Here is a 23,100-nt window from a genome sequence, read left to right as displayed (position 1 = left end):
GCCAGGCAACCGGAATAGATTCCAGTTTTCGGTCCTGAACGAGAAGTTGTTTAGTGCATGACCCCCCGTAAGATGGTGAATTGTCGTTTTTTTATGCTTCAGTTTGTTTTTTATCTACAGATGAAACAAACACGTTACAGGGTGTTAATTAGTGAGCTCGTGAATTTGAGGTTCCGATTGAGGTTTATGGATTCTTCTTTTTGGACAGGTTCATGCTAGCCCCTGCCTCTCGTCTGCATGCTAAGCTAAGCTAACGGCAGTTTCATACAGACATGAGAGTGGTAGCAATCTTCTCATAGAGTTACTCATGAAAAGAAAAACTAATTTGATTCTTTCCCAAAATGTCAAAATATGCTTGATAAAAATCAATTAGGGAAAAAATTGCCTATTGGTTCTGTCACTCAATCTGAGGAAGGAAGGACTTGGTGAAGACAAGACCCCAAATATTAAGAGGTGCTAAAGCATGTAATGCTTAACCCTTAAGGGCACTCATTGAAATACTATGACAAATTAATGGTAAAGTTACAAATCTACGAGAAAAAACCCCCGCAGATTTATGAGATTTAAAGTGGTGAATCTGTGAGAAAAAAGTTTTTTTTTTTTTTTCACTTTTTTCTCGTAAATCTGTGACTTTTTTCGCGCAGATTTGCCGTTTTAAATCTCTTAAATCTGCAACTTTTTTTTTGTTGATTTGCCACTTTAATCTAGTAACGTAGCCTGATCTTTGCTGATTAGCTGGAAGAAATCCATGTGGTTCTACGACCTCACAGAGAGACATGGGGACCTCATTTTGATATCCACTGAAGTTACCAAATATAGTTCTTCACCCAATAAAGGGTTAAAAACAAGTGTAGCAGCACTAGTTAAACACGTCCAGACAGAATGCTACTTGGCTAAAACTGCAACTTCCGCCTAAAGGACAAGTGAGACTACTGACTGTAGAGTTGTGACTGACATCAAGATGATTCAAGAACACAGGATACCACAATGCATACACCAGCTATGTCTTCTAAATCTACATAACTAAAGCATCATGTCCCTGCTGCATCTGGAGGAGTCCTTGGACAAACTTAATAGGAGTGGGTCCCTGGATTGGGGGACTATTTTGGACACCTGCAGGAGGCTGTGGTGTTTTGGATTGAATATGAGCAACCTGGGACAATGTTGGCATCTTTACAACCTGTCTGATCACCTGACTGCTTCTATTTACTTCCTTTTTTAACTTTGTTGAAACATCTCACCATATTATCTGGGCTCATTCAAATAAGTTTATTTTTATCATAAGCAATCAAAATGATGTCCAAAACAAAAAAAACATAACACCCAGGTGTAAAGTAAGCAATTATCATTCAACACCCACAGAACTGATGCCGCCGGACAAAGGAAGGTCAAAAGCTGAATACATATTATGAAAATGAAAAGTGAGTGAGTTAAGCTCAGCAGTGTGGAGCTGTGGTCAGACCTATGACTGCTCCTGAACTCACTTAATGCCTTGTTATCAAAATATTTGCTGCAGAATATATAAGACACCATGTACACAGTAAAATGGCCACATGGGCAAGTCCATGTGGGTCAAACTAAACATCTTGTTAAACAAAGAATCGAAGAGCATAAAACAGCTTTTTGCCCTAAAAAATGTGGACTATTCAATCTTGTGCACTGTGTCCAAGGTAAGCATGGCGCCCTGGTTCTCTCAATCCTGGGGAATGAAGAAGATTAGGCATCCTCTAGAGGTGGAGTGATAATCTATAGATTGCCAAGAAGTTAGTTAATCTTTCTTGATCCCTGAACTCAACACAGTTACAGCATTAGGAATGCAGCCTGACCTTTTTTTTATGGCCTCATGCCAAACATCTGGCTGGATGTGTGCTATATGCATTGTTAGTGTAATATGAGGGTCTGCTATCTGTATGTTAATGCAAGGTCATGCATACCAGATACGCATTTTTCTATATTTTTAGTTGTCTGTCTTGCCTGCCTGCTATCTACATGTTGCCCACTCCTCCATCTTATGCGTACAGTGCTTTATTATAGGACAGTGGCTATTTAAAATACCAAAGATATTTACTGGGCTTATATTTTTTGAAAGTTGCTGTTTCTTATGTGCTTACTGTTTTTGCCATTAAGATTAAGAGTTGCTTCTTATCAGAGTGCTCCTGTGTACTTATATGGACTTTATTTCTAAAATTTCTACTGTCACATGTTTTATTATTATTATTATTATTACTGCTAATGATTAGTAGGTCACTGGGTAACGATTTAATACTTACAATAAGAGATTGTGTGTCTGTACATGCAGACCAGTTGGTGTAAAAAGTACACAAAAGTGTAAAAAAAATAACACCTGAAAGTGTTTGAAATAGTGTTCCTCAGAGCATGCCTCAGTTATCAGTTGTAATTCAGCCTCTATGCTGCCATCAGGTCTTTGTCCTAAGGTAGGACTTGCGACCCCAGAGCGCTTGGCCAGGTTAGGGAGTGGAGGTTGAACAAAGCTCATCCTCAGGGTGATGAACGCTCTTTTCTTCTTTGCTTACAGCACTTTTCAAATATTCTGTGCACAGCTCCAACCCACATTCATTCACTGAGAGCTCAGCACTTCAGACATTAAATTACTTTCTTATTGATAAATGCATTTCATGAGACAACCTGAACAGATCTGCAGTCAGTCACAGGAAATTACAACAGCAAATTCAATTTATTTGTAAAAAAGAAAATAACATTTATTTTTCTTACAAAATGAACTGAACCACTGACAAAGAGGAAGATCTTGAGTTTATAATATGAGAAAAAAATTAAATCTAAACTAAAAAGAAATCAGATTTGAATTGAGATCAAACACTAAGACATTTAGTCAATGCTGATCTATAGATGAAACCATGAAGTGCATCTGTGAAATGAATAAAAACATGTCGAAAACATAAAATCCTACAACTAAACGACATTAAGCATCTTCTCTACAGTCACCATTAATTAATCGTCGTTACTAATCTAGTCGTTATTAATAGATGTTCTCATAGACTGTTGGCCTACAGTACCTATGGAGGGTATATAGTTTTATACAAAGTGCTGGATAATACTGGATAATAAAAAAGACTACTGGATTTCTGCAGTAGCTTAACATCGGCTTCTCTGGATCACAATCATAACCAAACTTTACCAAACAAATGATAACAAATGTGTACTGTGAGCCACACCCTCCAGGTGCAGTTCAACAGATACAGGCTGCTGATACTACAGCCAGCATTAAATAAGAACAGGAAACAGACAGTTTCACTGGAACTATTTAGTAGGTGTCCTTTACTAGGAATCAAAGGACAGCCTGCAGCCAATCAGAATTGAGGATTCAGACAGTCCATGGTGTATCAATGCTTTACTCTACTGTTTCTGCTGCAGCTTTTGGAGTCTTACCTTGTAAAAGGATCCAAACTCAACCTAGTAATCCATTTTATCAAAGTCCTGCATCAGGGTAAGAATCTGTCTTATCTTGTACACAAGGACAATCAAATTAGGGAGCCGAGATTCTCCAGGACTAAAGCCCTTTGAAGTAGATGAATGACTTTGATTCCTTGATAAGACAAATTAGAAATCACCTCTTAGTATATAAAAAGCTCAAATTGACCTCCCAGCTCCACCTGACATCTTTGATGTATGTACAACATTATTTGAATTCCACATTTGTTTCAATCTGTCTACCCAGGGATGCAGCTTTTTCCAATTTAGTTAAGAGAAGCTGATAAGACATTTTAGCTAAGACACATTTAAAGAGGTCCGTAAACAAACAAAAGGAGAGGACAGATAATCCATGAGCAATTAATTAACCATGGCAGCTCAGCCACGTCCGGACACTGGACTCACTTTTCATAATGAGTAAAAGGAAGATGAGAGAGGAGTGCATTTATTTTATCGCAGGTGTCTACTTATCACTACCTCTTTTCTTCTTCTTTCCTTTCTTTATCTTTTCTTCCCTGCTTCCCTTTACTCTCTCCTTCTTTTGTTGTCACTTTGTTTCCCCTTGTCTTATCTTTTCCTCCTCTTCATCTGATGGCTTTTCTTTTCACTGTCTTACTTCTTTCTTTCTTTCTTTCTTTCTTTCTTTCTTTCTTTCCAGTCTTCTCCTTGTCCCGTGCCTCATTTATTTTCTTTTGTCCGAGGATATAATTTGAATTTGGGAAAGGTCAGGGCTGGTGTTCTGTGGCCTGATAATCAGCTCCAATGGACATTTTGTTTCACTGCATTCATTCAGACACTAATTTTAGACAATTTTTACTTTTGTCTTGCCTAAATCAATCATTAGTGGGTGATTTTAATGCAGCTGACGCCCCACCAAGACAAAAGCTGCTCAATTCTCATCGGAAAGGTACTTTGACATTGGAGGAATACAGAACTGTCACATTGGTCATTGGTCCTATTGATTGGTTGTCGGGTGTCAGAGGGTCAGACAGCAGAGGAGGAAGAAGCAGACACAACTAGGTGTCGGAGGTATAAAGGAACTGGTTGGTTGAGGCTGTGATAAGCAATGCATGAGTATCTTCATTGTTTAGTTTTTGTCTGCATCTATTAGTTAATAAATGAACTACAACCTTATAAAACCAGTACTGAGCTGTAAGTCAACAGTGTGTGGTGTGATGAAGGACCTGAGGATGCTGGGCCCTGCTCTCACTATGCAGAGAAAGAGTTAACACTGCAGGAGACAGGTGAAATAACTCAAGGCGATGAGTTAGGCTCAAATGGTTCAGGTAGGCTGGCATCCTGTCTTAAATTTTTTTTTTAATCGAATTGATTACGTAATATAATATTATAAGAAATGTGTTTATACTTTAAATTAGGTCACCTTTCATTGTTACTGTGCACGGCAATATGGTTTCACAACTTTTGCCCTGGATTTCGTCTCTTTGGCTGCATGCAGGCTGTCCTACTTCTCTGATTGGTGGAACTTGTTGTCCCGTTTGCAGCCGGACAAGAGAAAAAAACAAAGGCAATCTGTTCAAAAAGTTCCAGGTACAAGTTGCAGTAGCTGCAATGGGGGCATATTTTGTGTTGTGGGCACTGTTTCACCTTTCAAGTTGGCTCAATCTTATCAATATAGCCTAATATCACAAATCATATAGTTCCCTCAAGTAAAATCCTGGTACAGACAAAAAGCATACATGTATACTGCCTTACAAAGCAACTACTTACAAAGTAACTACGCAAAGGGTGCTTTAATTTTTTTTAACTGGCCAGCCAAACAGGTTATAGGTAGGTTAGTGTTATGACACTTATTTCTACATGTATTGATGATGTAATTATTATGCTTGAAAATCATTACAATTTATTTGACCTTTGACCCCAAAAATGTAGTTACTACCAGGCGGCAATCTCCGTGCCTGAGCATGGAGGCCAACCAGGAAGTGCATTAAGCCTGCAATTCACCGAAAATTCCAGTAGGGGGTGCTAAGTTTGGCTGCAAAAAAAATCTGCCCATTCATTTCAGTGCAAAATTTGAAAACTTCTCACTTGATTTATTACCTCAGAACATTTTTTCAGGACAACATTATGGTCTCAATCGCTAGTAAAAAATCATCTTCAAGACAATTTTCAATAGTTCTAATAATGTCCCCATTTAGAAGAAAATAGAAGATAAAGAATCGTATGATTTGGGGCGTGGCTACAGGTCACTGACAAGGCGAGCCGTCACCAGGAGAGAAGCAGAGCAATGCATATCCATGGCAACGTGTCAATAAAGTTATATATAACGTTATATAGATAGAAAAGAGGACGTTTACTGATTTGGTCTCATAACTCAGGAGAGCAGTAACAACAATTTTGTTGTCTTCTTTCGGCATTTGTATTTTGTTTTCAGTGACTGAACATTTTCAAATTGATTTTGTTACAAGCTCTAGTCAAAGATTTGCATATTTTAGACTTAATATGATAAAGTATTGTTATATTTCAGTCTAAATATAATTTCATCTCACTTTTTTACTTAATCACTATCTAGATAATAATTTCCCTATGAAATAAACTTATAATTTATATTATTCCTGTCTTCACTATTCAACACAATGAAGAAATAGACGATTACTGCAGTCTGCTTTGGTTTTAAGTTGGATTTTTTTTGTTACTGCAATTTTTATATCATTATTTCTCTGAAATAAAGCAAAATTGAAATCTAAAATTTGGTCACAAGATAAAACAGACATCAAGGAGTTCATTTTTAGTTATAACTCAATTTCGACCAAAAATGTAGTCACAGCAGTTAGGCTTTGTAGGGGTTCGGGTGCCATAGTATAATTCCTTTTTCTGTCCAAACAAAAATACGAAAAAACGAAAACAGTGCCCCCTTTTCCTTTTTTTGTTTTAAACCAAAAACGGAAAACGGATTTTGCTATCAGTATCAAAAAACGAAATAACCAAAAAATTATTTTTTTCATTTTTTCGTTACTCATTTATTGAAGCGGGAAAATAAGATAAAAGTCCCGTCAAAATAAAAGTCCCGTATTAATAAGTACTTATTATCAAGCATAAAAAAGAGAAAAAAAAGTATCATCATACACTAGTATAGGCTACTGTTCTCTGAACCATGCATGGTTCACATTTATTAACATAATTATTATTTATTATTAATTATAATCATAACTAATGCTGGCGGGTGAGCCTGACGTTTGGGAAACTATCTATCTATCTATCTATCTATCTATCTATCTATCTATCTATCTATCTATCTATCTATCTATCTATCTATTAGTTATTTGTGTCTGAATATAAGCTATCCTGATTATGAATTCATTTCATATCCTAGAGCATTATTGTGTTGTCTGTGTTCTATCAGGTTAGATGATAAAGGGAAAATATAAATGATGTCACTCATATCAAACCTACACTCAGGGATGATCAGCCTCTCGTGGGACTGAATGGAAATGACAAACTGACTCCTTTTTTCTTTATTACTTTATGTCTTAATGGGGGAAATAACAGATTGTTAAAGGAAAAGAAGCTTACAGAATAATATATTTTTTAATTTATTATAAATGTAGAAACATGTTTGTGGTCTTTTTGTATTTCAGACCCACAATAAAACAGATTTTAACTACATGGCGAATCGTAAGATAAATAAAATATAAAACTTGTGAGTGACACACTTGAGTTTAATCTGTGATCTGTCTTCACCCCGCAATGAAATTACAGTGATGTATAAGATCATTCTGATCAGCTGCAGCGTCCAATCAACAACTGATGTCCGTGAAGGTTGCTCTCATGTATCTCATGAGAGAGAGAGAGAGAGAGAGAGAGAGAGAGAGAGAGAGACAGCTGTGCTATGTATGCTTCCTTTTTGCTCTTCTGATCTCTCTCATTTCTTTCCTTTCCACATCAGCAACAAGGAGCAGCTGGCAGACTTCAGTGACCATGATTTGCAACCACATTTTCATTTTTTATCCTAAATATATTAGGCCAGGCATCTGGAAGGTCAGCGCCGTAATGGCCATTGTATATTTTATGAGCAGCAGGAAGCAAAGCTCTTGGAGTTAATCATGTGGAGGAGGGGGTTTCAGGTAGAGACAAGGGCGCTACTTAAATCATCACATAAGCCTCCCCAAAAAGGTCAGGCACTTCACAACGACACTGAATGCCCTAGAGTGGATAGAGTGGCTGTAATCATTTGGAGCGCCTGCCATTGTCTACGGGCCAAACACATTTGTGGAGGTGACATTGGACATGGACGGTGCATTTCCATGGCCGCTGTATCAGAGTATGTGACATTCCTCTGGACGTCACATTCTGATGAAAGGAGGTTAAAATATATCTCCTTCACTCGTTTTAGTCATTCATTTGGTAAATGTAGCCATTCAGTGAAGACAATTCAGAGGAATACCAGTAAACATGTTGTCTTCCATACAGTTAACTGTGGCTGAGCACAACAACCTTCTAAGTGCCAAAAAGTTATTTTGTAAATAATGCACAATTTGGGTACTGCTATCCTAAACTCTGTGAAAAGACCATGAACAGTGTCTAGAACATTGTATTTAAAAAAACAAACAATAATCAACGTTTTTCTCACTCATGTGGTGGCCTTTGGCCGTAGACTGTATATAAATAATGGACGTAGTCACCGTGACGTCACCCATTGGTTTGTGGCCAGTTGGAAGCATCGAGTTCAGCGTTACACTCGTCGCCATCTTGTTTCCGATACGGTGAGCAGACCATATCTGGACTGTGGAGGAGGAGAGGGATCTGATCACTGACTACAGCCTCTCTACACCTCAACCTGACTGAGAGAAGCTGCTGCTAATTCATGTTAGCATTAACTGGATCATTAACAGGAAGGTTGGTGGTTCGATCCCCAACAATGGCAGCGTGTCCTTGAGCAAGATACTGAACCCCAAATTGCTTTCGATGCTGCGTTCATCGGTGTGTGAATGAATTCCCAATGGTGGCGTTTAGGGTAGTCACCTGTGACTGTGTGTGTGAAAGGGTGAATGAGCGCAGTCTGTAGTGTACCAGTCTGAGTGGTCGTAAAGCGACTAGAAAAGCGCTATATAAGTGCAGGTCCATTTACCATTGCTCGACAGAAAGCCATTCTCCTCATCCTCCTTCTCATCATCATCTGCTCAGAACTTCTCCAGCTTCAGTTCAGCAGCCTCCATGTTTACTTCTGTACACAGCCTCTTTGTTATTGTTCTTCTGCTCATGTGGGTCAGTCCGGGACCGTGACCAGGTCCCACTGGAGTCTGACGTAGGCCACATTTCAAATATAATGTGCAATGTACAGCAAATAATCTAAATTGCGCATTAAGACCTGCAGTGTAAACATAGCCTTAAATAAACTCCTCATACTCCTTAAATTCCACATTATATTCCTTAACCCTCTGGAGTCTCCAAAAGCGCCAAAGCATGACTTTTTCATGACATCCAGACGTAAAAACAAAGCAGCGTGGAGCTCTACTGTAAATTTACCTCTAAAGAACTGGCTTGAAACTCCATGAGGCCAGTTTCAGTTTGATGACGATATACCAAGTAAAACTGGAGACAAGGTCAAATATATTCTGTATAAAAATAGAGAATTGGATGTAACCCTCTTATATGTTATATTTGCAACCTTTGTTCACATTTGCAACATTTAAACTATTTTATTGAGCATGACAGTGTTCTGAAAGTAAAAAAAGATTCAAAATCACATTTTATGTTCGACTAAAGGGCTAAAAAAAGACACAAAATGACCAAAATAAGACACAAAAAGGCACAAAATGGCAAAAAAAGACACAAAATGGCTAAAAAAGACACAAAATGATTTAAAAAAAAGACACAAAAAAGACACAATATGACTTACAAAGACACTAAAAGACATGAAAAAGATTCAAAAATGGACAAAATAGCCCAAGACTCCATAGAGTTAAACGCCACATTTTCACTCCATGTCTTAACTATAGCATATGTATTGATTTGATTATTGTTAAAAAGACTTACTTTGACAATATTGCCTGTTTTAGTGTGTATATTAGGTGTGTATTTTATGCCCATGGCACACAGATGAGACACAAGCCAGCATGGCATTAGCGCAGACAGCTGCCTCCTTAAAATGAGAGTGTAGGTTGTGTGAGAGGTGCTAGTGAAAACAGCATCTGAGACATTTGTGGTCTAATCATGAAGGTGGCTCTGCTGTAGAAAGCAAATTAAATAAAGATGATCCATTCATTCATTAAGCATATAAACATAACATCTGTGTGCCCCCAAAGTTTTCCAAAGTAGCCAATATATTGGAGATGTATATAATATATTATAAGGAAGCTGGCTGGACTGGAATGAGTAGTCAACTGGTCTTCACTGCTCATGCTGGCATTCTACTGGCTCTGAGGCCACATCGCTAAACAACCAAACCATACCATCCATCCATCCATTATCTTTAGCCGCTTATCTGCACTCAGGTCTCAGGAGGCAGTAGCTGATCCCAGCTGACATTGGACGAGAGGCGAGGTACAACCTGAACAGGTCTCCAGACTATCACAGGGCTGACACATAGAGACAGACAACATTTACGTTTTCATTCACTCCTATGGACAATTTAGAGTCACCAATTAAACCTAAGTGCATGTTTTTGGACTGTGAGAGGAAGCCAGAAAACCTGGAGAGAACCCACGCTGACACAGGGAGAACATGCAAACTCCACACAGAAGAGCCGCAGGCCGAAGTCGACCCTCTTGCTGTGAGGCAAGAGTGCTTATCACTGGTGTAGTAGACTGTGCAGGTCTCCAACCATACCAACAAATTCTAAATCCATAGAGTCAAACCTGTCTCTAATCACATGCTGAAGGCCAATGAGTTTCGTTTTGGGACACTATAGTCAGTTTCAAAGATGAGACCTACAATTTATGTACAGTGTGAATTTACAAGAGTATTGATGTATAGCTTCATGAAGTAGAATCCTCTGACGGACAAATAATAATATTAACATGAGAAAAATCAGAATCAGAAAACTTAATTGTCTGTCATGACAGAAAATAGTCTTAGACGTGGCTCACATACAACAACATACAGTGCAAAAAGCAAACTCAGACAACATGTGTTCCTAAAAACCAGAATAAAATTACCTACTGTAAAATACCAAATGCAAAATGTCCTTATTGACCTCATAATTCAAAGCACTTTTATCTTGTCATACAAGGAAGGAACATAAGCAGGTATTTCATAGTCTAATTGGTTAGACTATGAACACAAGTTTCATGTTTCTGGAAATCTATGACGCATTTGTGGTGAAATCCTCTTATAAAAATGCAAACATATGGCTGAAGAGGAGCATAATGGAACTGTATATTTAAAATGGGCAGTAAATTGGTCTTCTATTAGAGCAGCTGCTATTTAAGCTGTATGTCTCTGCGCTGCTGGCCCAGAGGCGGCTGGAGAACTATTGTTAATGAAAAATTAAAATGCTAATTGAAGCTATCCATCTGACAGTAGGTCAACACCACGCACACTATTTTAACAGCTTAAACAGGGACAATCATTTGGACACAAATGGACAATGTCGGAGTGGGTCCAGAGACATTACATGCACAGGGACAAACACAGTGGCTCTATAAATAAAAACTAAGCCTGGCATAGGTCACACACACACTATTGATTATGGTGTCAGCATCTCACCCTGCTAGAAAGTCAATCCATTTAAACAACAGATCTCTAACTCTCTCTCTCTCTCACACACACACACAAACACACGAACGCACACACACACACACACACACACACATATACATTCACCAGCCACCTTATTATGTACACCTGTTCAACTGCTTGTTAAAGCAAATATCTAATCAGCCAATCACATGGCAGCAGTTCAATGCATTAAGGCATGTAGACATGATGAAGAAGACCTGCTGAAGTTCATACCAAGCATCAGAAAGGGGAAGAAAGGTGATTTAAGAGACTTTGAAGATGGATTTTCATGCATCACCATCTCTTGGGTTTACAGAGAATGGTCCAAGAAAATATCCAATGAGTGTCAGATCTCTGGGCCAGAATGCCTTGTTGATGCCAGAGTTCAGAGGAGAAAGGCCAGACTGGTTGGAGATGATAGAAAGGCAACAGTAACTCCAACACACAGGTAACACAGGTTACAACCAAAGTATACAGACGACCATCTTTTAACGCACAACACATCGAACCTTGAAGCAGATGAGTAACAGCAGCAGAAGACCACACTGACACTTGAAAAAAAAGTAAGTGAACCCTTCGAAATGATCTACATATCTCCATTAATTTGTCATAAAATGTAATCTGATCTGCATCTAAGTCCCAAGTATAGACAAACACAATGTGCTTGATCTAAAACCACAAAAAAAATCTAATATTCCATGTTTTTATTGAACACATCTATTAAATATTCATAGTGATGGTGGAAAAAGTAAGTGAATCCTTGATCTAATAACTGGTCGAACCTCCTTTGGCAGCAATAACCTCAACCAAACGCTTCTGATAGCTGCTGATCAGACCTGCACCATTTTCAGGAGGCTGGAGTCCAACCCTCTTGCTGTAAGGCAAGAGTGCTAACCACTACACCACCGCGTGGCGGTGGTGTAGTGGTTAGCAAAAATACTCCTATTTTTTGTATTGAAGTATTGAATCATGAATTCTAAGAAGAACAAAAACATTACAATATTGCACCTATGTAGCTGGCTTTTTGCAAAAAAAATGTTATGTTTGAGACCATACAAAGTATGCAATTATCCACCCTTATAGCAAAGAAAATGTAAAACTGTATGTTTATTAATCGGGAATTTTCCATGACATCAAGCTTGCATGAGAGTATTAGGAGACCAACATATGGAGGATGGATGAATGTTGCTCTTACCTGGACCTCTACTCCATAACCCATATAGACAGTGATGATGTAGCTGCAGTCCATAGTGGAGTGAAAAGCAGAGCTGGACTGTGGTGGAGCCTCTATGTATCCTTCTGGCCCAGTCAGGTTCAGCTGGCAGGGAACTGTAGGGACAAACAGCAGCATAGAAATGAATCTGATGGAAGCAGTGTGGACACACACACACACACACACACACACACACACATACGTGTATATGGCTGTAAGTGTAATTTTGTCATACTAAGCTGATGCACAAGGGCACTAAGTGAATGGTTCTACCGCTTGTGCCATGACCAAGTGCTGCGGGTCATCCCAGAGGTCATCAGCACATGGATCTCCACCAACAACCAACAAGGCAATCCATCCTTTGTTCAGGCTGGGGAGGAGCCACAGCAGTGCCAGAGTCAAGCAGGGGGGATCCTGGCATCAGCTGGGGACTGGCAGCTGAAGGTCGACCTAGGGACACAGCTCAAATTCCCTGTGAACATCACAGTGACCACACTCAGGCCAGATGGTGGACTCAGTCCTGGTGTCTGACACAACAAGACAAGTGGTCCCGGTGACCAGATGGAAGAGGTCTTTGAGAGGAAAATGGCCAAGTACGAGGAGCTGGCAGGTGAATGCCGGAGCAGGGGATGGAGGACCTGATGCAACCCCATCGAAGTCAGGTCTCTCAGCAGGGCACTCAAGATGCTGGGAGTGAAGGGACTGCACAACAGGAAAGCCATCAGGAACATCACTGACGCGGCAGGAAAGGCGTCGAGATGGCTGTGGATCAAGCGGGGAGATCCGTGGACCACACAAGCTACATAGACACAAGTCCTGATCAACCCCAGCTGGGTCGCCTTGGCGACGTGGTGTCTGATGTTGCGAGACCCGAAACACCCAGTGAACCCAGGATACATCACTGATGATGTATCTCGGTTGCACCAAAAGTGTATATTTCAACTGGTGAGCTGTAGCAAATGCAAAATCGACACTCTACATCTCAGTTGAAGGTATCCAGGTGTACGTATTGGTACAATTGGTACAACCATGGAGTGCATGTTACATTTGTTAGGAATGCCTAACTTTACTATTGTTATTGCTATCTACTCAGTACACACAGCATATATTACATGTCAGTTGGCCCTATAAAGTATTTGTTATAAATTAAACTAAGTTGACTTGACATGTCAAAAAGGTAGAGTCAAGTGACCTTTACCCTGAACTTTCTTTTCTTTTCTATAAATGTGGTCACAATGTACAGATGTTAGTTACACTAATATTCAATACCAGTAGTACAAACCAGACCACCACCAGATGTGGTCCAGCCAATCTGATAGCATTCAGTCTGAGTTTTTCCTGATCCAGATCAGATATCCAGATACCGATCACATGTCAATTCCAGAGGTAAATGTAGTATAAGTCCTGTCCAGGAAAAAACAGAATACATCAGCCTATTGCACATATTGTACAAGTACTTCTCTAGCTGCCTGTGATGGGACAGCTGAGGACAGAATATTTCCTTGTGAAAATATATCCCCCTCTTAGCTAGAAAGTAAACTTTTACTGAAATTCTTCCTTAAGAAGAAGAACATCCTCTCTGTGTCCCCTCGGCACTTCACCTCGGGGAGTGTCCACTCCAGCATTATTACTGCACTACAGTGCTGTCATTCACCCTGTGCCTGGGTGAACAGTACTGCCAGTCTGTGCTTTGACCTGCCGTCACCAGGCACACAGATGAGGTGATTAATCAAGCCGCTACCATCTTGCTCTTCCTGACCTGCAAAGTCCACTGAGAAGTCACCTCCGTGATATTATTTTCCCCATCCACTCTCTCCTAACTAAGAACCTCAGAGTGTCATGCTGTGGTCCCTGTTTGTGCCCCTTGATTAATGGTTAGTGATGCAGCAATGCTGTTGTACTTTATGTCCGCCTCGTGGCTTTGTGATTGTAGAACATGCAAATATAAAGATATTAGTTGAGGGTATTAAGACAGAAGAAAAAAGAAATAAGAACATTCTAATTTACTACAATATCTTTACAAAGCTATGAGATAGTCAGGGTTAGGGAAAAGACTGTGGTTGTGGTTCACAAAAAAACAACAAATATTCATAATTATAACAGTAATAGTAATAAAAATAAAATAATAACAGTACGAGGCTGGGACACTGAAATGCCTAAATGTATAACTGGAAACATGGTAAATTCAGCATAATATACATGTTCACAGCAGATTTTAAATGATTTATAAAGACAAGAGGTAAAAGTGGAGTTTATATTAACAGAAACCAAACTGGCAAACTAACAGCCACTTCACTGACTACCCAATGAAACTAGTTAGGTACTGTCAAGTCAGAGAGATTATTATGTTATCAGAGTTGTCTTGGATCTACTTTCTTGTGTAGCATAAATAGACAACAACTGCTTTGTAGAATGACAAAAAACAAACCTTGAACCTTGAATTTAATGAAGACATTCTCCATATTATAATTCATTCCTGAATGTTCCATATGCCATACTGATATAATGAGATGTTTCACTGATTCCATTAACAACACATCACAACTTGGTCCCTTCTCAACCCACAGCCACACACTTACTGTATTTGCATGCACACAGCAGCACTCAATTAGATTCAGAATATATTATTTTATAATAGTTTTCAAATTATTGTAATGAATATGGTTCTTATGGTATGTAGGACATTTAAAAGGGCATAACAATCTGACCTGGACTCTGCATGGTGGTGATGATGGTGGTGGTGGTGATGGTGGTGGTGGTTGTCTCCTCTTCATCACTGCCAGGCTTCACATTCTGCTTTAGTCCAGGCTGGTTTACTCTCACTACATCTTGCTCCTTTGCAGCAGCAGTGGCAGAGAGAATGGTGACAGCATGTTCTGGGTCTTTTAAAACCATACTGCTGACTGTAACAGGGGAGATGGACTGAGAAGTGGCTTCTAATGAGTGCATAACTCGGGTTGTTCGAATGTTGGCGCTTTCAGCACTCTCATCTGAATGCCTTTTATCACTGTTATCCAGTGGAGCCACGGATGGCATTATGGAAAAGCTGGGCTGAGAGCTGTCTTTAAAGTAGTTTGCCTGACCATAAGGGCGTTGGGGGGGGTTTCTGTAGAGTGGGTGGTGGTTGGGGACGTTGACTGGTGGGGCAGTAGTGACGATGGGAAGCCTCCTGCCTGTATCCTGCGTGGTGGGGTACAAGCTGGCCCCACTCTCTGAATTGCCCCCTGGGGTGATAGATAGACCATCCTCAGAAGCAGAGGCTGCAGAAAATAAAAGAGAATAACATATGTGGTTGGTTGGATGGATGTAGATTCATACCACAGACTCAATAATGGCTCGCAGGTGCATAGGTTTCAGGCTTTACTTTACTGCATGTTCTCTGCTTTGGCTTCAAACTTCTCCATCCGCAGCCATTGAATTAACACACGGCCAATCCTAGTTTTAATTTGTTAATGTTCGAGAATGGTGCTGCAGCAACCAGCCTGTTATAACACATCTCTGCAACAAAGGCCAAGAAGACCTCGAGCCAATAATATTTAACAGATTAACAATGGAACAATATAACAATACAAAAATGTAAATTGTGATTGTGATTGTGATGCACAAACAAGGATTTTAAACATTTTATATTGAGGTATGTCCTTGTATAGTTTTTATCCCCCCTAAAAAAAGCAGTTTGTGTGCTGAAGGACAACATAATCCATTAAGTTTATTGTGATTTTACATTTCTTTTCTTTTTTTAAGATATTTTTGGGCCATTATTCAAGGCTTTATTTGATAATTTGAGAGAGAGAGACAGAGGGGAAGACATGCGGGAAAGGGCTCTGAGTCGGACTTGAACCCAGACCGTTGTTTGCGAGTTCAGAGCCTCTATGGTACGCGCTCTACCAGGTTTGTCACTGGGGCGCCCCACGTTTATCATTTTTTATTTGAAAATAATAAGTATAACTTTTGCAGGCAGTAAAGAGTGATAGTGGTTTTTTTTAATCAATAAATAAATCAATGATGGGACTTCCGGCGAGACCATTAAAAGCTTTTACAGCATAGAAACGGAGTTCCGTCTGACATAACATAAAAACAGTGACAACAACAGCTATCAGAGGATTTTAATGCAGGAACGAATTCTCCTACAGATGAGTTCATCAACAAGACAAAAGGCCTCCAGCAGATGAGACACTTCGAAAGATAAAGATCATAAAGAGTGGAGGCCGCCTAGCCTAGCTAATGCTAGCTTACACACGACTAACAACAATTGTCAGTCAGACCAGGAAATAACACTGCTGAAGGATTTCAGGTAAATCTGTAAGGAAAATCAAAACTTGAACTTAAACTCGACCACCAGAAAAGGACATTAAGATTGAGATCGTTCACTTATGTCGAAACCTAAAGATCCAGCAGCTTCCCCCAGATCTACCATAGTGAGATTTTTAGAAGCAGCAGTAAAGAATGCAGTCATATGCGAGGCCGGCTCTACGCTCAAATCCAAATTTTAGAAGTTGAGAAAACACATTTTAATATACTAACAAAATTAATATACTTTAAAATTACATTACAAAATTATCTGCAGTAGCGGAAAAATCAGCCGAAAAAGGGGCACAAGATACACGATTGTTGGTTGATATCTGGATGAAGGACATTTTATTTTATTTTATTCATTTATTTTATTTTTATTTTTCAGTTTCCCCCCCACCTTATTGTGGTCAGGGGGTTTGCGTGCCTCAGTGACCTTAAAAGCTAAACCAGCAGGAGCTTAGTCTTCAGGTGGGACACCTGGACAGGTCTGAAGGTAGAGGCCTGACAAAGTGCAATCCACTTCTCCAGGTTGGACACACAGACCCCTTTCAATGAAGAAAGCATCATTACTATAAGCACAAAAACAAAAGTGCTGGAGCATGATGTGTACACATGATGCCCCCTTCACATTTCTGACTGCCCCCTCATATATGCTGACTAGAACCAGCCCTGGTCATATGGCAAGCTTGGAGTCAGGGAAAGGTTTTCTTCCGAGATGGAGTGGATTTTCTTTGTTTTACTCTCAAGAGTTACAGAAGAAGCGAGTAAAAGTTCACAAAGTCATAGCTGCCTGAACCCTGCACAACTGAAAATTAAGCTGAACACGGAAGAGAAGACCTTCGCAACTTTGACGAGCGATGAATCGGTACTGAAGGACCTGGGAGTCAAGGTGTGCTGTGGAGAAAGAGAGCGCATCAAGGACGAGTTGAATAAAGGATGGAGGAACAGCGTGAGAGGAAGAGGGACATGGTGCGATCAGCATCAGAAAACTAAAACACCTCTTAATACCAAGGTAGCCTGAACGCCCACTGAGACTTAAAAACGGTAGGAGTTTACTTTGTCTTGCATACAATAATAACAGTGAACATACATAATGATGGGTTACTTATGTTTCCATATAAGTTGCTGTCAAAAGTTGTTCTGAAGAATATGCTATTAAGTTCTGACGGACATTGTTTGTTTTTTTGGACCGCAGTCCTATCGCTATGAAAATTAATCTGGAGTTAGAAAATCCGGAGGCTCAATGTCTCTTTTGCACCCGTATTAAAGGGGAAATACAGTTATCTAAATACTTGAACTTAAATGATAATGGAACTGTTTCTCCTTCAATATGGGGTGTAGGAAAGGCCACGATAAGGGGGAAAATTATTTCTATGGGATCTACATTAACTCTCTGGAGTCCATCTATTTATTAAAAATACACATGTTTTATTTACAGTAATAACTTTATTTATATATGATATGTAGACAAGCTGAGAAAGCCAGTTGAAAGTGCAATGAGCTTTCACAGTGTGACATTTATGTTTCTAGACCATTTTTAAATTGTGTATTTTCTTTCTACAATGAAAACTATTACTATTTTTAATTTACATGCAAATAGACTGTTTTGTAGTTTTATTATTTCACATTTTTTCTGCTGTTTTTGTGTGTATAAATCGTTTAAAAAAATATATATATATATATGTATATATATATATATATATATGGTACATTTCACCTGTGTCTTTTGTTTGTATTTTGGGTTCCTGGCAGCTTTATACTTTGTTAAGTTAAAAAAAATGAAAAATCAGACTGATAGCCAAGTTTGTGCGGAGAAAAAGGAGCCATGCATGTGATGTAAGGACAGACTGAATGATGATAAACAGAGACAGAAAAGAATGCATAGGAAGTTGACAAATTTGAACCAAAATCTCTTGGACTTCAGAGGTTTAAAGAAGCAAAGACTTATGAAGCAACAAGAACTAGAAAGTTAAATTAAAATATTAGAGAGGGTACATAAACAATAAATGACACATGAGGTACTAAAAGAAAGAATGAAACTAGACTGAAATTAGATGAGGTATTAACATACAACGCAGAAGGAGCCCTTATAAAATATTGTGAAATGGGAAAGTCCAGCAAAGTCTCTAAAATGTAGCACCCAGAAACACACCAGATTGACACCCACTCTAACGAAATATCAATTCCTTTGCAAAGTATTATGAGCAAATATATAAAGGTCAAGATCAGGATTCTGAACAAGAATAAAATCTATGAGTTCCTGAAACCTCTCAAATTGAATAAATTGACAAATGAACTAAACTAGTAGAGCCCATTAGAGAAGATGAAGTTAAGGAAACTAGTGCTAAACTTAAAAAACTAAAAACTAAAAAAGAAACACCAGGAGCAGATGAGTTTGCAGGAGAATATTACAAAGTCTTTGCAAATGATATTTCTCCTGTATCATGTAGAGTATATAACTATGTATTAAATTCAGAAGATCCCCAAAATCTTGGTCAAAAGCTATCATCACAGTCATACCTAAGGAGGGAAAGGGCCCCATAAGCCTTCTATGTAGAGATTATAAATTATCAACTTCAATTCTAGCAACTAGAATACAAAATTATACAAAGTATTGATAAAATCAGACCAGACAGGATTTATTTCAGGCTGTCAAGGAACAAATAATGTAATGGTGTGAGATGAGTTGTGGCGTAGTAATACAGAAAATGCTCTCATATGTTTGACCCTGCTGAGCTGGAAATGTCTATCCTTATCCTTATTCTTAATTTCAATCGTCACATCTATTTATTTATTTTTGTTCCTGTTTCATCTGCCTTTTTTGTGTTATGCAATATATGTTTATTTTAAAGATATGCAATTATAAACTTTGTGCAACGTATATGCTGAAGAGTGGAGAAAAGCCCTGTTTCTCTACTCAAAAGAAGGAATTTATACCGTGTCACTGATTTATCTCACTTCCAGAATGTAATTTTTTATTCCACAGAGCTGCAGTGATTTTGACAGCAGAAAGTATAACTTCATAGCCAGAGAATAAATCTGAAATTCAGTCACCCTCTTTATCTCTCCCCATTCATTGCTCTGCTTCACTGTACTTCACTCTGACATCAAGGCAGAGAGAACCTGTCTCATGCTTCTGGATGGAGACAGGAACATTCACTCACACAGCTCTGCATTCCCCAAAGCAAAGTCATTCCATCTTTCAAAGCTGAATTTTAGCCATATTTCCTTTCAATGCTTCTTTATGTGGAGCAGTGCATTTGTGCTACCACCAATGTGAGTCAATTGGCACACTGAAAACTTCTTGTAAAAAGCCAAACGGTACAACCCCAACACTTCTCGTAAATTGCTCACATCAGTGGCTCCTTCCCTCCCTATCCCCCCGTAATAAGACTTAATATTCATTCCTGAGGAGATTTGATGAGCCGCTATAATTCTCCCAGTGTAATGATCAGCGCTCCCCTCCCAAGTGCACCTGTGATATCTAATCTAAGACCCCTTCAGGAGGCTATCATCCGCTGAGGGAAGTCTTATGTTTCTTTAACAATGCTTCATTTCCACCATAATAGCTCCCACTCTCTGCCGGCTAATAGCTATCTGCTTCAAACAATCAGGGTTTATTGTAGCTGAGCCACTTCCCAACCTGCACCTCGCTTCTCAAACACACACAGCTCTTCGCACAGAATCAGACACATTGGCAGGTAAATCTACAAAAAAACACAGAGTGTGACAGAATCCCAAAGTGACTGACTGGAGGTCTTTTCTTTTTTTTTAACCTTGCTGCCACGAGGTGTAAAAAAATAAGGTATAGACTGGGTGAGCAGTGAGTTTTGTCAGATGTGTTTATGAAACATGACAGATAATGTGAGAGGAGAGTTGAAAATGTAAATCCCAAATGGGTGCAGGTTTAGGAATGCTTTCCAAAATCAGGGAAAATAAAAAAGGCAGAGGTTCTCTCACCAGCCAAAAAATGTGAATGCAATTTTTTTGCATTCACATACATTTAGCACAACCAAAGACTTCAAAACATGTCATTTTGGAAGCACAACTAGAGAGAATCTACACAGACATTATTTATTTAGATGAATTATAGTTGTGCTTTGAAACCAAGTCCAAGCACCTATCAACAGGAAACAACACAGTGCTATTGAACTGTGTCTAGAATTTTTTAAAGTTTTTATTTTTATTTTAAGAAAGGACAATTTTGAATATGTATGACTTTTAATGCACGGATTGGAGCTGGGGAGAAATGATATTTTGTTTCATCTGTGTATGAAAATACTCAATAAAATGACAATAAAGTGAATCTTGAGTCATGATTTAGCTGTGGACTGTTAACGGGTGGGAGGTAGTTTATTTGTCATTTTTGTTGTAGCCTATACTATCCTGTGCATTAAACTGCTGCCAATATATAATGCCATGATGAATCACAAAGAACAGTTGCTATTTATAGAACTCAGCATTATGGAGCATTAGGAAGACATCCTTGTGTCCTTCTTGTGTTTCAGTTTATCCTCATTCATATGCACACTGATGCATCAAGGTGTCCTAATTTCTAAAGAGATCATCTTACACCTGTAACATCAGTGAAAAGACAAAAAACAAAAAACAAAAAAAACACTTATACATGTTTGGATCTTGCCACATGTGGATCATGGGTTCATTTGTGGATTTAAACTGATGTGGATTAGATGCAGAAGATGTCTCTTGTCCCATGATGCCAAGCATTTATGACTCCTATAGATATAAAGACCAGATCTCCCCTTTAGCTTTTTCTCTTTCTCTAGTGGCCTCAGAGGTCTGGGTCCCCAGAGACTACAACTCCCCCTCCTCATCTTCTTCTCACCTCCTGCATCTCAGCTTTTTGAAGCCTTTCTGCAGAGATCTCCCTCTTTGAAGATGAACGTTAGCAAGTGGCTTGCAAGTTAATGTCACACACGAGGCCTCGTTTGCAAGTTAAGTTGGTGTTTCTCTCTTTAAAGTAATGAAGTGAAACTGAGATCACAGTCAGTACGTTTACATGACACTTGAAAAAAACAAATTATTGCCCTAATCTGACTATAACAGGACAACTGAAGTGCATCTAAACATGTTAGTCCGGCTGATGTCGGAGTTCTCCAACTCTGATTAGGACACCCAGATAATGTGATAGCAATAGGATTTTCGGCAGCATGTATGACAAGACAACGCATGTGCACATGCTCCGCTCGCTCCATTCCCCCATATCCACGCTGGCGTAGAAAAACATCCAAGAAGGCGTTCCCGGTGGGACACCTGGTAGAGCACGTACCATAGGGGCATTGTCCTCGTAAGCGGGCGGCGGCTCGGGGCCCTTTCCCGCATGTCTTCCCCTCTGTCTCCCCCTTCACTCTGTCCTATCAATAAAGACCAAAAATGGCCAAAAAAATATCTTAAAAAAAAAAAAAAAAAGAAAGAAAGAAAAACATCCAAGAAAGCCTGTCGCATTAGCCGCTACCACATTAGCCGCTACCACATTTGCCGCTACCACATCAGCCGGTCGGCCATTATCTGGTCACATTAGCTGGTCGGTAATTAGCTGGTCACATTAGCCGCTCGCCGGTCAGAATCGACGGCACGAAAAGTGTCGAACTGAGGTCAACCGGAAAGGGCGCCATATTAACCTGCTGAAACGATGCATATCGCCACCCAGTGTTGAGGACGAGGACACGTTCCTGTCAGTTATTCTATTTTCTCAATTGTATGTAATCTGGGACAAGGACAGAAGTCCTATTAGACGCCAATATCGATTTTTAAGCATAGCTCGATTAAACTGTGCATGTAAACACACTGAATGTCAACATGGTATCAAACACCATTACAACTACAACTGCATTGAAACTATTGTAGTAATCCTCTATGCAACTAAGCTGTCGGGCCAGACAATTAGAGCTGAACAATATATACCAAAGTATCACATTAACACAGTGTTGAAGTCTCTACCTGTTTTAATGTTCATCAACAAAGGATCTTCATTTTGCCTTCTCTTCACTTCAGCACCATTTTCTAGTCGTTGTGATGCAGGGAAGAATGTGACAAGGGACCTGAAGGGACACTTTGATGTTTTCCCCCTTGGCTGTCAGACAACCACAACACCTTTTAAGCTTGCCCTTGAATAGACCAAGAGTCCTGTAGAAATCCCAATCATCAAAATTCATGGTAGGAGTTTACAATAAGAAACAAAGCAGCCTGAAAGAAAGTACCTGAAAACATATAAAACCCCAGTCTGCCTTAATAAGCATTCATATCAATGTATGTATGAAGGTGTTTTTGTGCAATAAGGAGAAAAAATGAGCCTGGATGTCCTACTTAAATACACATAAATATTTTAGTAATCTACATCAGTGCACAGTGGAAAGGTGATTTTCCTCCCTGAAATATTACCTTTTATTTTTCTCCTGAATGAACAAAATAAAACACTTATTCAGTCTCTGTATAGCGAGGAGCAT

The 23,100-nt window shown here is 39.2% G+C and overlaps 1 protein-coding gene across 2 annotated transcripts in view; it reads right to left on the bottom strand.

The window, feature by feature from the left end:
- Positions 1–23,100, bottom strand: part of sez6b (seizure related 6 homolog b) — a 252,343-nt gene that overhangs the window by 140,343 nt on the left and 88,900 nt on the right. For both annotated transcript variants that reach the window (XM_059330806.1, XM_059330805.1), the window contains exons 2-3: positions 15,049–15,600; positions 12,323–12,456 (exon numbers count right to left, since the gene is read on the bottom strand). In XM_059330806.1, coding sequence (XP_059186789.1) covers positions 12,323–12,456; positions 15,049–15,600 — 686 coding nt within the window. The remainder of the gene's footprint in view (positions 1–12,322; positions 12,457–15,048; positions 15,601–23,100) is intronic.

This window comes from Centropristis striata, chromosome 4 (genome assembly GCF_030273125.1).
Source record: "Centropristis striata isolate RG_2023a ecotype Rhode Island chromosome 4, C.striata_1.0, whole genome shotgun sequence".
NCBI classification, from domain to species: domain Eukaryota; kingdom Metazoa; phylum Chordata; class Actinopteri; order Perciformes; family Serranidae; genus Centropristis; species Centropristis striata.
This window is presented reverse-complemented; position numbering and strand designations above follow the sequence as displayed.